This window comes from Phalacrocorax carbo, chromosome 3 (assembly GCF_963921805.1).
Source record: "Phalacrocorax carbo chromosome 3, bPhaCar2.1, whole genome shotgun sequence".
In the NCBI taxonomy this organism is placed as follows: Eukaryota; Metazoa; Chordata; class Aves; order Suliformes; family Phalacrocoracidae; genus Phalacrocorax; species Phalacrocorax carbo.
Window position 1 is genome coordinate 56,082,149 of NC_087515.1, and position 17,882 is coordinate 56,100,030.

At 42.7% G+C, this 17,882-nt stretch overlaps 1 protein-coding gene across 2 annotated transcripts in view; it reads left to right on the forward strand.

The window, feature by feature from the left end:
* GRM1 (glutamate metabotropic receptor 1) overlaps positions 1–17,882 on the forward strand; it is a 195,573-nt gene that overhangs the window by 161,568 nt on the left and 16,123 nt on the right. For both annotated transcript variants that reach the window (XM_064446990.1, XM_064446991.1), the window contains exon 7: positions 1,465–2,395. In XM_064446990.1, the coding sequence (XP_064303060.1) occupies positions 1,465–2,395 (931 nt within the window). The remainder of the gene's footprint in view (positions 1–1,464; positions 2,396–17,882) is intronic.

Sequence of the window (17,882 nt, forward strand, 5' to 3'; positions counted from 1 at the left end):
CACCCTGTGGAAGATGCGTATAAATTCAGCAAAGTAGTGGGCCTCAGAAACTTTAGCTCACAGAGGTTGGCTTCTGCAGATGTACTCTGCACTGAGGAGGAAGAGGCTGAGCATGACTTTTGCTTATCACAATATCAGAGCCCTCGCTAAGATTTAGCAGCAAAACTGAGAGGAAAAGGATGCCCTTCTCACAAGCTTGCTAATACAGCTGCCTTTTCCCTGCTCTTAGCTGCGTCCAACAACCCAGACAGGCAGAAGTGATGTGCAGCTGGCCCAGGATGTTAGAAGCTGGACCAGCAGTGTTCATAACAGAGACATCTGGGTGAAAAGGTGACTCGCTAGGAGAAAAATGAACTGGAAGGGAAACTGAGACTGGGAGGGGCTGGGAGGAAAGATACTTGAGAGTTTGGGGAAGGCACAGCAGGTAAACTGGGTCCAAGGGAAACTGGAGGGGGACAGAAACAAGAAGTAGAAGAGGCCATAAATACTTACTTTGGGATACAGAAACACGTTGAAAGCATTTTGGCACTATTAAGTCAAGAACAGCAATTAGGAAATGCCGGAATGAATAACTCAGCTTCACGACTGTAACATCCTATTACACAGGATTTTATTTTCTGTGTAATGTTTATTGCTGGTATTACATCTTCAGCACAGCGAGGAAGGTAGCTAGAGAATCTAACCTTAGTGTGGGAGAGCACAGTTAAGTACCATCTTAACTGATACCTATGTTTGCACATCTGTACTAGTTAAAAGGAGAGCCTTTCCAGTTATTTTTTGAATGCACGCATATTTTGTGTGTTTGACTTTTCCATAAGAAATAAATGACATTGCTGAGTGGAAAAACAATGAACAGAGGGTTTGACAAAATGAGAATAAGGTAATGTTAAGAGAAAAAGAAATCAGAAATATACTAAAGAAGGTATAGTATCTAGGGTGTAGTTCCATTACAACTTTGGGTTTATTACAGGTTTTCTGCCCATAGATCTCTAATTAATTTCTATTACTTATCAAAGCACCCTCACAAAAATGTAACAGGTCAAGTTATAGTGATTTTGGTAAAGATTAAAATAAGTTAGTCTGAGGAGGTCATAAAGCTAACCATTTTGATTAGTAACAATGCTTTCCCTGGTGAAATGAAGGGATGGTGCTGAGTGTCTCGGTTCTGTTCCCAGCTCCGCCTTTGACATGCTGGACTTGTCAGCAGCTATCTCAAGAGAAATTATGAAAAAATGTCCAAATCTCATTTCCCTTTGTAGCATCACGAGCAAACTGATGGCTGTTTTTTGAACATATTTCATCCGAACTTTTCCATGTTGCAATTCACTCCTTTGTAAAACGGTTTTAAGAATCCATGGCACATAGGCATAAGCTAATGTTTAGATTATATTGGGAGCCAGAAAAAAAATTCTTTCTTCAAGCAGCTACCTTTCTAACACTCTCTTTCTTTTCTGTACACTGCAGGCTGTGAACCCATCCCTGTAAAGTACCTCCAGTGGAGCAATATAGAGTCTATTGTGGCTGTGGTCTTTTCCTGCCTGGGGATCCTGGTCACCATGTTTGTCACCCTTATCTTTGTGCTCTACAGGGACACCCCTGTTGTCAAATCCTCCAGCCGGGAGCTCTGCTACATTATACTTGCTGGCATCTTTCTGGGTTACGTCTGCCCTTTCACTCTTATAGCTAAACCCACCACGACATCCTGCTACCTCCAGCGCCTTCTGGTGGGTCTCTCCTCTGCCATGTGCTATTCTGCCCTTGTGACCAAAACCAACCGCATTGCGCGCATCCTGGCAGGCAGCAAAAAGAAGATCTGTACCCGCAAGCCACGTTTCATGAGTGCATGGGCCCAAGTGGTCATTGCCTCCATTTTGATCAGCGTGCAGCTGACACTGGTGATCACGCTGATCATCCTGGAGCCCCCGATGCCCATCCTTTCCTACCCCAGCATTAAGGAAGTTTACCTTATCTGCAACACCAGCAACCTAGGCGTCGTGGCTCCTGTGGGCTACAATGGACTCCTCATCATGAGCTGCACGTACTATGCCTTCAAGACTCGCAATGTGCCTGCCAATTTCAATGAGGCCAAGTACATTGCATTCACCATGTACACCACTTGTATCATCTGGCTGGCCTTTGTGCCCATCTATTTTGGGAGCAACTACAAGATCATCACCACCTGTTTTGCAGTGAGCCTGAGTGTGACAGTGGCGCTGGGGTGCATGTTCACTCCTAAGATGTACATCATCATAGCCAAGCCTGAGAGGAATGTCCGCAGTGCCTTCACCACTTCAGATGTGGTGCGTATGCATGTCGGGGATGGCAAGGCACCTTGCAAGTCCAACACGTTCCTCAACATATTCCGGAGAAAGAAGCCAGGGGCTGGAAATCCAAAGTAAGTGATCGACTGCAGGTACACATCTATCTGTATATGTCCCTCTCTTTGCCATCTGCTCTTGGTTGACCGTAGTCTGCTGAATAGTAAGGTATGTAACAGTTTTTTTTGTCTTGTGTGTAGCAGAAAAGGTGGAAATGATCCTTCAGATCTAAGCCTCAGATAGATATCGACATGTTGTTTCTTATTTTCTCCCCTGCTCTAAAGGCAGCCCTGTACACAACTCCCTCTACCTCTGGGGCATGTCAGGCAGTGGCAGAGTAACCAAGCTCCATTTGCAGCTTTTCCCATCTCTCTGTGCATGTGATGGGGATCTCACACCCCTACGTGCAGTTGCTCTGCATTATGTTCAAACAGAGTTGCTACTGTAGCCTTTTGGGAAAAGGGACCAGAAATCTATGTCTGAGCGGTTGTAAATCGCATGTACTTGTCTAAGGTCACTGGGATGTGTGTGTGAAAGCTGGGGATTGAACATCAGTTTTTAAGGTAATGTTTTGTGACAGTCCTCATGATTGTGATCCAAAAGCACCCTTCATAATATCCTATGCTCTATTTAATATTCAGAATTATGGGCTATACTCAGTCATCATTAGTGTAAACTTGTCCATTTTCTCAAAGCCAGTGTTTGTGTGAAAGTTGCAGAAGTCAGCTGATGGTGAAAATGAACTTGCATCCACGCTTATTGAACCTGTTATTTTCCTTGCTAATTAAAAGCAACCCAGCTGCAGCAGAGGGGGAGAGAACTGTTACTTCAAACAGCATCTCCCTGTGAGCAGCTGTGAGCATTTGCATTCTTTACTACCTTATTGCTTTTTAATCTTTAAAGAAGCACCACAGGGCTAGATGTGAGCTTAGATTATTTTTGTCCCCATTTAAAAAAATCAAAATAAAGAACGAGTGAACTGTACATTTCTGATCTTCCTGATAGAGTTCAGTTCATTTCCAGCTCATTGGGATCTGTAGGTTTCTTTGAGTCACTGTAGTTGTTTTCGATTCAGTTTGCATAAGAACTGTTTTCGTATGTCCTGGAGAGGGAAGAGGTAAGGATGGAGGTAATACTGTAGAAAACCCATGCTGTGATTTCAATACTTTTTATTTAGTTGCCAGAGAGGGGGCCAGAAGAGAAGGGAATGGAGACATAAGTAACCCTTATATATAACCCAAATATACATCTCAGTGTGCCACAGAGGCCAGATAAGACTGCCAGCTCCTGAGCTAGACAGAGACAGAGCTGGGAGTGGCAGGCAGCCCTAGGATCTCCCCATGCAGCGAGATGGCCAAAAATTTCTGTAGCTCAAGAGCTTGAATTCCATGCAAATAGAAAGGCAGAGCCTGATCCACCTTCGTCTGACTCCATGGAAGTTGGCTGGGACCTTACGTGTCTGTAAGAAACTAGTGTGGCGTCTCTGCAGAGTAGCCTCTGGCTAGCACTGTTGGTATCTTTAAGATGACATCTGACAAAAAGAAGGTCTACTGAGTATTTTAGATCATGAGAAACTTTGTTGTGCTTACTGTTCTACTTGCACCAAAAACCTAGTACTTTAAAATACCCAAATGCAATAATTTCAGAACATAGTTCAGAAGATGAGGAAATATTTCATCTTGTTCAAAAACTGAGCTTTCCCCTCAGCATTGTCACCTTAAAAAACCAACAGGGCTTACCTGAGCTACTTAGCAATTTGTTTGTTGCATAATTTTAGTACGATTTTCTTGACCTCTCTGTTGAGCCTGTGAGTGGTATGAAGCAAAAAAGCCCTACAGAGTTTGTAGGGGCTCTTCTAAACTAAAAGGTCAACACCTAGTTAATACGCTTTTTTGTCTCAGGTCAAACCCTCAGATCTTTTACACAGAAAAATTCCAACCTCTGACCTAAACCTCTGTGTATTTACTGCTATGTTTTTCACCTAAACCAGCACAGATGTAGAGGCGTGCTAGGCTTGCTGATGGAGAAGGGAAGCATACTTCTCTGTATGTATATTGTCATGAAGAACTGAAAGCAGTGTAGTAAACAAACATGCAGCCTTGGAAATAAAGTCACAAGACAGCATAAAAAGTCATTTCAGGGCTTTGGAGGGTATTTTATCTCCTAGCAGAGTCCATTGCAAAGCTTGTGAGGACATTGCACTGACACAGATAAAGAAGTGTGAGTTACTGAGGAAACCAAGAAGGAAAAAGTAGAAATTTCTGGAGCCTTTGAAGTACCTAGATAACTCAAACGTGTAGTCAGGTCCTTCCAGAAACAGGACTTGAAACTACTGGAACATGAATGTTCCAGTACTGTCCACACGAATGGCCTCCAGGCTGATTTTCAATGTGGGTTTTTTTCATTTCCTATCAAAATCTGGGATTTATTTACAAGGTTTTCAGTAATTCAGATCCCTGAGTATGTTGGTCTGCTTCTTGATTCTGCAATTGTCCCTCCTAATGGCCACATTTTTCTGACTGCAAGCGGCCAACAGTGCTTCACTCAAAAGATTTCTGTTCCAGCTGTCTTACAAATTTCCATCCTTGTTATCTCCTCTCTCTTCCTAGCTTGTTTTTCTTTTTCTACTGTTAAATTTTCATCTCTTCCTGTGTGTATCAAACCTCTCGTCTGCTAATCCAGTGAATTCCAATTCATAAACAGAAAAGTGGCATCCATCTAAATTAAATTGGTGTGCAGATATAGAGTTAAACTCAGTTTCAAAAACCGAAACTAGTTTACATTTACAAGGGCATGTCAAACTTATATAAACCTTGATAAAGCACTCACATGCAATGTTGTGCTGTTTAACTAGTATAGCTTGGGGACTAGAGCAAGCCAACCCACTCTTTCTTTCTCCTTCCTAAAGTAGAGCAAAAGAATTAACCAAGGAAGCCTATTAAACAGGATCTATAAGTCAGTTCAAAATCTTCAGCTACATCTGGTGCTGATACAGAGTTCAGAAAATCCTTTTGAAAAAATATCTGTCCCCACTGCATTACCAACAGAGTTTCGATGAAAAGAAATTGTTTAGTTACACTGGTCTTCACTTAAATGACAAAGCACACTGCCTTTACTGATGTGTTGCACTCTAAAGATGCTATATGCTATCATGAGAGTTTCAACTCTATTTCACTTGGTTGAATTAAACTATGAGCAACCACAGCCAACACTGTTTTAAATAGAGCTAGTCGGCAACTTTCCAGTGGAATATGTTTTCCATCAAAAAAATTACGGCCTCTCAAAATGTTTCACAGAATTTGGCTTTGATAAAATGGATCCTCTCTGGGCCAGGAGGACTTTTTCTTTCCCCGCACAGAGGGATGAAGGAATTGGAAGCTTTACCTCAACAGCCATTAGTTAAGGAAGTCACTTAGGTTAAGAGCATCTCCTTCATTTCTCCGGTGAATGCCCAATAATTGAACTATGCACTGTTCCAGGGCAAGTCTGCTTTCTCTCTGTTCTTGACCAGCAATGTGGCCTGGAACAGAGAAAAAAATCCTGATGCAAACCCTAGAGAAATAGTTTGTCTTATTCTTTGAGATAACTTGAATCTGGGTCTGAGAGATCCCTTGTGAGTGGCTTCAGTACTGAGCTGCTGTCAGTCTCTCCCTCTTGTCAAATGAATATTTAAATATTTATCAAAAATGGAACAGCTCTATCAGGAGAGATTGAAATCTGATGCTTTTATTGAAGCTTTGTGGAGGCATTTATTGTTAGAGTTTGCTGCTTGATGACATTATAAGATCCTGGCTGTTACAGGATGATGACATAGCAGCAGTTTTTGGGAGAGCCTTTTTAATCTTTTTTTTTCTTCCCCAGCCATGAGATTGTAACTTTTGGATATAGATCTTGCTGTGACCATTAGCCTTGCTCTTGACCACGATGTTACTTCGGTCTACGAGGATCAATCAGCTTGAAGAGCGACACTCCTGTACAGTGCCAGTATGATTGCTTCTCTAAGGAAGCAATGCTCCTTTCTGTACTAAGTGCAGAAAAAACAACCAGTGACATTGAAGACACTGATCTTGAGGAGGGTTCAGGAAACACCTTCTCCAAACACTACTTCAAATGGACCCTACTCAATGTGCAGGAGGCTGGAGCCAGGCCTGCAACCTGCAGGTCTGTTGTGTTGCTTTCCTATAGCCCACATGCACATATCAAATAGTACTTGAACCACACAGCAAGGCTCACCTCTTCTCCCACACTCCTTGCGGGCTGCAGTGGCATGAGAAGAATCAGCGTTGCAGAAGGGACCACAGGGGATAAATTTCGTTTGCATCTTTGAGTGATTAGCTCCAGGTTTGGCGGTGAAGCTTAGCTGCTGCCTCAGTCTTCACATATAAATTATTTTAAATGTATGGTTGAAACCCCAGGTCTGGACACCACTTTAATGCATTTTGAGTCAGAGTAACTAAGGACTTAATTGTCAACGTAAGTTGTGTAGCCAAATTCAAGTTGATGGGAAGGCCCACTAGCAAGACTCACTTGAATGGCCAGGACTCCATGTTAATGCATAAGCCACCTGCTTCTCCCCTTGTATTTTTAATATTTTTGCATTCAATTATATTTTCTCCAGTTATCTGCCCTCAGAAATAAATGTCTGTTTTTAAATATTTCCAAACATGGACTTTTTATTTACCTTTTTAATATGTTTTGGCAGTCTATGCCTCTCGGATGCTCTCACAGGCAGCCACTCTAAAGCAGTGTCCAGGCAGTCACCTGGGCCAAGGATCTCTCAAAATGTCTTTCTTTTACCCCAGTAAAAAGGGGGGTAACCCAGCATCCCCATGTGCATTCTTCCTCCTTTCTTCACAGGAGCCTGTTCCTGTTCTTCATCCTCTCTCCTTCTGTACTGGGTCCCTATACACAGCTTTTTAGCTGGAAAGCAGGTTTCTCAGTTACCTCTAGTAACATGTGTCTGTTCCCTTATTAAGGATAAAGGAACCGTCTGCTTTTTTGTCTTGCCAGTTATAAAATTATCTCCAGGTATTCTTAAGTTACTCTTTCTCTTTAAACTGATTTGCTGAGTTTTCACTTTATCTATCTTGAGCAAGCTGTGCTGACATGCTATGTTTTTCTGGGACTCATTTCACTTGGCAACTCATTGTCCACAAAGGCTTTTGGGCTCCTCAGCTCCTTCATCTTCAAAGCCTCCCACAGACACACAGTAAGGGGAATCTTAGCATAAGTACGTCCAGAAGGCAGGACATTTTGTTTCACTGTTTTTTCATGGTGGTGGGAGGAGGCAAATGCACAGTGCAGCATGGCAAGAGTTGGAGCTTCCAGAAACGGAAAGTAAATGTTCAGCATGTTCAGTTACAGTCATACAGATGCAGATCTTTTACTGCCTCTCACTTGATCCGACTTGAGGGTCTCATCATAGGAAGAGATGCTCAGGAGCATACAATCCCTCTTCTCACTCTCACATTACTACTCCATGCAGTCAATACACTACCTTTAAGCAGGGGGTTATGAAGGCAAAAGGGGAGGGAAGTATGAACAGAAGATGTGGAAACACTTTTACTGTGAGTAAGGACAATGGCTTTTGTCTTGACCTCTCCAGGCTAACGTGTGAAATTAAACGAACCCAATCTCAACCTGGCACAGCTGTACAGGGAATATTTCACTCTTTCTGGCTGAAACGCATCAAAAGATATGAAACAAGAAGATTTAGTGGAAAGTGAAAGCACGATTAATAATAACTGGTCACCATTGTACCTCCTCCTATTGCCATGATTTAACCCCAGCCGGCAACCAAGCACCACACAGCCACTCGCTCACCTGCCCCACCCCCAGTGGGATGGGGGAGAGAATTGGAAGGGCAAAACTAAGAAAACCCATGGGTTGAGATAAGGATAGTTTAATAATTGAATAGTAATAGTAGTAGTAGTAGTAGTAGTAGTAATAGTAATAGTAATGAAAAGGAAAACAACAATAATAAAAAAGAAACAAAACCCAGGAAAAACAAGTGATGCAACTGCTCTCCACCTGCTGACCGATGCACAGCCAGTCCTCAAACAGTGATCACTGCTCCCTGGCCAACTCCCCCCAGCTTATATACTGAGCATGATGTCATATGGTATGGAATATCCCTTTGGCCACTTTGGGTCAGCTGTCCTGGCTGTGTCCCCTCCCAGCTTCTTGTGCACCCGGTAGAGCATGGGAGGCTGGAAAAGTCCTTGATTTAGTATAAGCACAAGTTAGCAACAACTAAAACATCAGCGTATAATCAACATTATTCTCATACTAAATCTAAAACTTAGCACTGTACCAGCTACTAGGAAGAAAACTAACTTTATCCCAGCAAAAACCAGGACAACTATAAAAAAGAATGCATTGTTAAACTCCTGCACTTCAGGACAAGAGCCGAATCTGAGAAGTCTACAAAATACTTAAGTATTATCTTTGGTCCTAAATTGTGTCACCTAGCCTGCAGCATGTAAGAATTATATTTAAATGCTTGTTGTACAGATTACTGTCTGGTGTAGTTTTATCTTCTTACAGCATTGCCAAAAGAGTATAGAGACAATTGCTGAACCTAATACGAAATGGTAGGCTAGCTTGCTTTGCAATTTAGAAAATTGATGCAGTAGATAAACTTCTCATGTCCTATAGTAGTATTACATACACAGTAAGACAGCCCTTTATTTTCACCATTACAGACCTTGGAAAATACCAAATTCCAAGGCACTTTCAAGAAGGCCTTTAAGCTGCTGAGCCTGCACAGCCATCCTGCTGAGGCTTACCCCAGAGGAGAAGGCATATTATGGAAGAGAATTTTGAAACAGCGGAAAGGTTGTAAGCTCCTGCAAGTGGGAATTAACACAAATTAAAAAGAAAGAAGAAGAAAAAAGAGATGGTGGGAAAAACTATACAGAGCAGGTTAGGTTGTTCATTTAACTGATTTATTTGTAGTATGTCTGATCTGTCCAGTAACCTAGCAATAAAATGTTGATGTCGATCCAGGCCCTGTTTTCGGCGCAGAGCAGTGGCACCATGGGGCGTAGGGTGCTGTGCTGGTCCATGGCTGCATGCCTCCCAGCTCCCTGTCAGGGCATAGAGCTCCACAACCAGAGGGCACTTGGTTTGCCCTTGCATCCCACCCGGGGCACATCATGGAGAAGTCTGCTTCCTTCGCAGTGCAGATGGAGCTGTGGCAGCTCTGGTGTGGCTCCCTGGTGCCACAGCTGTCATGGGCAAGACAGGTGGCACCCTGGTCTGGCCCAACTCACCTCCCCATAGCAGCCTGCCCTAGCATTTGTCTAGCTTCTGTATGCACTGTAGTCCTTCACCCTTTTCTGAGGTTGCAGTGCATTTTTGGGAAAGCATCTTGTATGCTTACAGGGACTGTTGAAAGTTTTAATGCCAAACATCCCTCTCTCAGCAGTTGGTACATTTGCTGGCTTTGCTGGGCTATTTACTGGGCTTAAACCATTAATGATTTTGTGGACACATAGCACTATGACAGGTAAAAGCTCTTACCCAGTTCTCTCATGCATGTGATGTGAATTTCAAATAAGAAATTTCAACAAACTCAGTAAAGCTGTTCAGTCTTTGTCAGTATATTGATTTAACTGAATATTTAAAACTCCCAGAAGGCAGTTACATGTTTCCAAAGGGTCTCTTACAATTGATGTTAAAGAATTGGAAAGAGACACAAATGAGGGAGTCTGAAACTTAATAATCCAAGAGCAATCTTTTCTAGCCCTGCTGCAGGGCTGTCCCTTAAATTCGAGCTACGTAATTATATCTAATATTGTCCTCTTAGCCTTGAATTTGCATTTGCTTTAATAGATATGAGGTAGTTCTGTCCCATGCATCTGAAAAAAAAAAAACCAGAATAGGTGACAAATAACTCTGAGATGTCATTTCCACGCTTACATTCTTTCTAGTGATGTAAATGAGTACTAAAAATCATATTTATTTAAAAACAAGGCATGGCAAATGTGTATACCAAATTACATACCAGACTGTGTATCTGTGTATATAGGTGCAATATAACCAGTGTGGAGATAAAGAATTTCCTTCTTCTATCTAATGAGAAATAAGGGGCAAGGTCGCATAAGTCCCTGCAAGCTTTCCTTGCAAATTATCCCAGCTAAAGGCAGTCCCGGCACACGCATAACCGATCAGGTCGCTCCTCAGGCAAGCTGAGATGGAGCAGGGACAGATATACAATATGATCAGGATGAATTGTCATTAAGTACAAACCAAGAGATCTGGCAGCTTAGCCTTATTCCTCTGGGTTTCCTTTTGTGAGCAAACAGAGACTGCCTGAGACTACATTTAAAAGGAATAAATAACAAAGCAATGAAGTTCTGCAGTGGCCTCCCAGTAAGAGCAGTAGGGATAAACACCCCTCAGACAAAACCCAGGTTATACTGAATTAGTTTACAGGGCACGGTACCTGCACCTGGGCTCCCATCCAGCCTTCTGCTTCTTTGTCTCCCGTCAGAGCCACATTTTATTTGGATGGTCCCTTTGGGTGAAAGGGCTGTTGTGTAATGTTTTATGTAATTTCCTCCCTTCCTCAGAAGTTGCCAGTCCGGGGCAGTTTTGCCACTCTCTTTTCATGGATATTCACAACTGTGTTCTCCCAGGGGATTTTGACATGACATAAACCCAAGGAATGGTCTCTGCCTGCAGCCTGGTTCTTACCAAAGGACCCCCAGAAAACTTCACTTCACGGCTCCTTCTCTTGCTTTGCTGCTCTCAAGATGCCAAATCACAAAATGTTGTTTTATTTAGGGGCACAGCAGTAGCACCTGGTAGCTTTGTATAATAAATCTCAACACTTAAACACAACGATGCACAGATACACAACCACATCAGAGGGGAGTTTTACAGTTATGTACCACAATCTCTGCTTCCTGACTGAAGGGAAGAAAAGGCAGTACTACAGAAATCCTGGGGAAGGCTAGTGTCTTTCCTGGCGTAAAACACAGGAATAAAGACACCACTTGTAATTTAATTTCTTGCTTGACTGGACCACTTATTACATTTTCTTGTATTTTTATATTTGTATATATTATTTATTGCATTTTTATTCTGAAATGTATTCATAACAATCCAGTTAGGATGCTACAGAAATACACCAACTCAACAGTGAATGGTACAAACAGTTGCATTCACATGTAGGTATAAGCAAATAATATTTATCTGCTTAGCACCATAATCTCACAGTGTTTTGGTTAGAATTCTCTCTGCGACAAAAATAAGGAAGAAATCTTGTCAGCGTCAGGTAAACAAATAGGTGTTGAAGGCTGCATCCAGATAAGCACCTGAAAACCTGGATATTCCCCTGTATTACATATAGAAATCAGACTCCAACTCTCATAGTGCATATTTAGGAAAATAACCCCCACCAACCCATGTTCAAGTGGGGGTGGTCTGAACTATAATTTTAATTACATAACAGCCATTTCTTTATTTAATTCAGCATTTTAAAATGGAAATGTAATAAAGAACTAAAATACAAGTCTCCTAGAGGCTACTTTAAGATTTTTTAAAGTCAAGAATGCATTTTACCTCCTTCCTACCTTCAAAGGTGTGATGTTTCAGCCCCATGTCTCAGTTATTCATCTCGTCTAGGCAGAAGCAAACAGAGCTGTGACATTTCATAAACACATGATAATTCATGTACAAATACTTGCTAGAATAAACAGACAGGATATGCTGCAAGTGTTTATTCTGCAGGGATCTCTGAGCCACCTTGTGACTTCATACATCTTTGAGATAATTTAGAGGTGAAGAAAAATTTGGGTACTGAAGGATATCATGTGGATCTCTGATAGTCTCTGTATAAGGATAAGGCTGTAAAACAGCACAAGCACTGTGTGTACAATTAATACAGGGGATTGGGTTATTTCCTCAAATTAAGACGTCTGAAAAATATTCTTGTTTCATCCCAGCAATTCAGTGCAAATTTACTAATGTGAAATGCAGAACTACTGCTAATATATTTAATCCTTTTTCATGCTTAGGGACACACAAGCACAAAAGAGCCCAAGAGGACAGCACTCTTGGATGTCACCTCTTTCACTGATGTGAAAGGCATCTTGCATTCCGGCTTGCCCACTGAGCTTATCCCTGCCGGCGATGGAGCTCTCCCCTTTGCTCAGGGATACCCCACAAAACAAAACACTGCAAGCCAAACTGCAGATGCTGCAAACACATGCTGACAGAGCACCTGATCTTTTAGCATGACTCTGTAATTCATAAGGGAATCACACCCCCAGAGAGAGAAGATGGTGCATCTCTCTTAAGGGACTGTAGGCTTGTATGGTTTTCCACCCTGTCAGAAATTAAATGGTCTGAGCAGGGTTTTATCCTGATTATACAATGTTAGTCTCAGTCCAGTATTGCTCTATGTTTCATTAGAGAAATATCTTTGAAGCCCTTGGTGGATGACACTAGTACATACATTTTGTTTGCAGCAGGAAGAGGCCCACACATTATTCTGTTGGTTGATCGGTAATGTGTTTCAAAGCAAATTTGTCAGGATGATGCCTGCTGTCACAAAGGCACAAAGACCTGACTATTCTGACTTATATCATGACTGTAACTTGGGAATGCTCTCCACAAGTCTTCCCTGTCCTAAGGAAGGATTTGAAAAAATTTCTCACCAGCAGTAGCTCAGGTTAGCTCCCCCTCACTATTTGTTCTCCCAGAGCTGGGACTATTTTTGACAATGGGAGTTTTACAAAACTTTGGAAACAAAAGTTAAGCAGTTTCAGCTTGACTCAACAGCATGAACCACTGCCAATAACACTAGCCTTTGTGAGACATGCACACCTTTGTGCCTTACCATCATCACCAGCTGAGTTCCAGCTGTGACAGGGACAGGACACAGGCACCTGCGAAGCACCTGCAGAAGCCCATTTTTCTTAAAATACCCAAAATTCAGACACATGCATTTACAAACACCTGTACTATCTCCTACAACATTTAATGCTATCCTAATTTATCCATTCTTCACATTACTTTCATAGAACTCGGAAGAAGGTGTAGAAACTGGTGCTGGATATGATGGGTGGCAAAGCAGAGGCTAGCTTCTGGTGCACTCCTCAGCCCAAAATCTGTATGTAGTCTTTGCTGAATGCCTGTCCCACAGATGTTTCTAACAAAGCAACTTTCTTCTCTTCATTTTTGGCTATGGTGATTTAAGAGTTTGTAAAGGGAAGAATAAGGAATTTCAAAATAACCATCTTTGCTTCCTGCCTGACTTTGATTTTTTTTTTTTAACTAGCCTGGTTTGATGCTTTTTTCACCTGTCTCCTGATTGTGATACTGTTTTCCATCTGCCCCAGATGCACTGAGTACCATTCACGTTCAGAGCAGAGATCTGACCACTTTCTCCTCAGCTGTCCCAGTTTTTCACTCTGTGCCCCAAGAACTCTCAATGGGCAAAACCATCATTGCCAGATCTTTGTCTGGGGTTTCCAGAGCTAGGTCTGGAATTCTGTAGAACAGACTATGACAGATTTAACGTCCACACAGAAGACATCTATTGTCAAAGACTTACTAAAAATCATGGGCAACAACAGAAGTTATGTTCTCTGTTATGCCAAAGGACTCTAAGAAACCACTTTAAGTGTGGGTTGAAAAGGAAAGTATATTGTATCAATAGAATATCTGCCTCCACACTAAAGTTGTTAAAGACTATTTAATTCTGAAATAACAAGTCAGCTAATTCTTCAGAGCATGTATGTGCTCTGGCATTCAGCCTCCCACACCTGACAAGCATAGGTTAAAAGGCATTATCACTGTAAACAGCAAACAATTGTGCAGGCTAGAAGTAATCACACAATTTGTCACTTTAAAGCCCACTTGAAAACTAAAAGCTCCAGGTTTCTTATTACTGCATTATAAACAATTTGCCATTTCTATCTTACTGCTTCAGTTATCTCTTCTTAAGCTGTTTCCCTTTCTCTGCTCTGTGGTTCTTCTTTTGTGGCATGCAGGATGTGGTTTTCTTCCACGCTGTAAAATTAACCTTACAGAGAGAAAAAAAGAGGAAAAAAAAATAATAAAAAAGAATAATAATTCACCGCTAGATTGTCCTTGAGCCAGATCTCAAGGTCAGATAAACATTAATGTCAGCACTAAAGAAGCTGTCCCTGCTGCTCCTGGTTTGGGGAATAGGGGTGAGAGTTGTCCCTTTGGGCAGCAAATCATTAGATTAGCTCAGCTGTGTTACAGCACCACAGCTGGAGATGTCAAAGCTGATCTTAAACTCTAGGAAAACAAGTGCCCCCTGATCTGACTTTAGTAGCTCTTCACTAGTGGATGGTTTGCTGATGTTTGCAGTTTCAGTCTGATCCATCCCAGGTATCTCCAGAGAATCACAGGCTCAGTTTAAATGCCCATCTGCAAGCCACTTTCTGGCTTGTACACCCTCCTTCTCTTCACCCAGCATGCTGTTAGCAAACTATTAATCTTTCCTGATCCTTAGTGTGTTAAAGCCAGAAACTTCTGCTCTTGTTGCTTTCTTCAAGCTCTTGTTAATCTTCCCTTATACTTCCATGCAAAATGTCTTTTTTATGTTCTCTTCTGGCCAATTCTTTTCATGGCACATTTCAGATGGTTCAGTTCAGACTGTTTTGGCTGGCTTGCAAGCCTTGCATACCCAGTTCAAGTATTGTCTGGAAATTGGGACATTACTCATTTTTTTGCATCCCAAAGCCTCCTAAACCAGCCAACTAACCAGACAGCCAGCAGCAGAATACCCAAAATCAACCAAGCAACAGCAAAAAAGCAAATCCCAGAGTCTGTGTAAGCTCCCATGGAGGGATTATCTACCATGAGCAGACTGAAAAGTCTGACAAGGGGCTACGCTTGAAAGCATAGCCTCAGCAGCACCGAGAACTGCAAAAAATGCCCAGCGAGCACATTAAGCGCATGAGTGGCATTAACCCTGCCAGGCCGTGGGCTGCGAGGGCTGGGCCAGGTGGCACTAACTCGCACTGCTGCCAGTTCTCGTGGGTGCCCCAGGCAGCAGGTTAATGCCATGAGCACGCGGGGGCAATCCAGCAGCTCACAGGGGTCTAGTGGGAGCTCACACGGGTGTGTAGTAGAGGCTCACATGTGTGTGTGCAGTGGGAGCTTGTGCGTGTGGTCAGTAGAGGCTCCCATGGGGTGCAAAGCGTGGCCCCAGGGATGTCTGTACTCACCACTCAGTGAGCAGTCCTTTATTCACTTTCTCATATTCCCTGAAACCTAAATTATACACATTTCTTAGTCCTTAGGATTATATAAATGATCTCAAAAATCTTTCCTGCCATGGTCCTGGACAGCCAAGAGATTTGCCTGCAGCTACTTTGGTCTATCTTAGCGTGTAAACACACAAATGCTTTAAGCTGCCCTAAGCCAGAAATGACACCCAAAGCCTTCCTTTACCCCGTGTTGTCCCTTTACTTATGAAGGGACGAGAGCCTGGATGACCATGCTGTGAACTAGAGCAGGGAACTGATAAATTTTTTTTCCCCCTTTCTTTTTTCTGGCTTGGCTGTGACCCAGATTAGTTGTCCCTGTCATTCCCTGCCAGTTGATTGAGCAATTGCACCAAGGGTAGTGCTGGGGCAGAGGGGCAGGTGGAGCAGCAGGAGAGAGCAGCCGGGGAGGGCCGGAGTGCTCCCCTGGGCACACAGCTGGCTTCTGCTGGCCTGGGGTGACCTGAAGAGCAGCCTTGGCTCAGTCTCCACTGTGCAGCTCAGCACTGGGTCTTTCTGTGCATCCTACTGGGACTCTGTTTTCCTTGGTGACCGTGACCCTTTCTCTCTACTTCGGCAGATGCTCACACCTTGACAGAGGGTGTATTGTGAAATCCCTCCTGCTCCTCAGTCCTCCATGGGCGATAATTATCTGTATGTCTCACATCATTGCCTGGCAAGGGTGCTTGACCCTGTAACTTCCCTCCTACTTGCAGTGCTCTTTGCTCCGCAGGTCTTAATGATTTTTTTTCTCTCCAAAAACTGCCACTGGGCCATTGATTAGCATAATTAGGTTAAAACTCAGAGCAATTCTTTCCAACCATCACTTAGCTTGGAATTCAGGGCTTGTGTTTTAACAATGGATTTGTACTGAAAACCTGTCCATCTTCCCAACTTCATCTACTGGCTTAATGAAATAAATTGCAGAAATCTTCTGTCAGAGCCTGGCTCATACAAAAGGTACCGAAAATTCAGCTCCTCTTCCTACAGGAAAAGGAAATGACAATCAAACACAAAACCTGACCTTTCAAGGTCACAAGCATCAGAAGATGACTGTGCTTCTGTCTAGGAAAATGCTAGATTTAGAGATGCAAGAACATTTGGGATGGGTGTTTATTTGAACACTTCACTGATCGGTTTCTACATACAAAGTGTGCTTATCTCACCAGTCACTTTGCAGACTGTTAGAGGCTCAAGGAAGTGAAAAGCAGGCTAGAAAATCTGTGGTGTTGCTGAGCTGTCCCTTGGGAGTGTGGAGGGCAGTCAGTCTGAACGCTGGAGCAGAACTAGTAGGGTGGGCACATGGCACAAGGTTTCTCGGTTCCCATATTAAAGCTATGGGTTACACATAAGTTCTTAAAAACTAGGGAACGATACAGGGCTACCACTGTAAGCATCAGCATGATCCTACCGTCACTTCTCTTCCCTCCCCACCTTGCTTTCTTCCTAATGTCATTGATGGTCAGTTGTTTCAGATTAGATTGTATAGAATGTGGGACTGTGCCTTTCTGTATGTTTTTGACTGTGGGAAATGTGAAAGCTATTCTTACAGCTCAGGCAAGATCTAGTGTGGAGGATCTCTGACTGTGGCTTCAGATGATAGGTAACACAGTGTCCTGTGCTTCAGTTATCTTGGATGCCAGACAGATTCATTCAATTTGTGTCTGTTTGGGGAGCCTGGATGAGCAGAGAGAGTAATTCCAGAGCAGAAGGTGAATGTTTCTAGTTTCATAGCTGTTCAGATATAAAACAGTACAGATAGCAATTTACACTTTCCTACAATCCTGACACAGCTGTTTGCCCTGTGGGATGATTCATTTACACTTAAGAGAAAAAATAGTGGCAAGAGTGACTCCTCCCTCAGATCCTTTATATTCCTCGCTGCAGATTTCAACATGCCTGTTACCTACCCTGTTCTGAACAACTGGCTGGAAGCATTTTTCTGCTTCAAAGAACATAAAGCAAAGCAATTAATCCACTTCTTTCAGGAACCCTCTGCACTGCCACCCTGCTTCCTTTGCCAGATTCCCTGTTACTGTACCCAGGGTTTGTTAGAAAGCAGTTCAGACACTTTCATGATGGTATGCCAACTCCTTGTTCAAATGCACAGAAAATCCATCCTGCCTCTGGGCTCAGGATACAAATAACCACTCATCAGGAATTACCCTTGAGAAGACTGCCTAAAAAAATGACGCATTAGTCCTCATATTGTAAAGATGGGCAGGCTACCTAATTTTTTGGTAACCAGAGAAATGTATGTAAAGTGCCATCACTGCCTGCAAGGCTGGGAGGAAGAAGACAGGACACATAA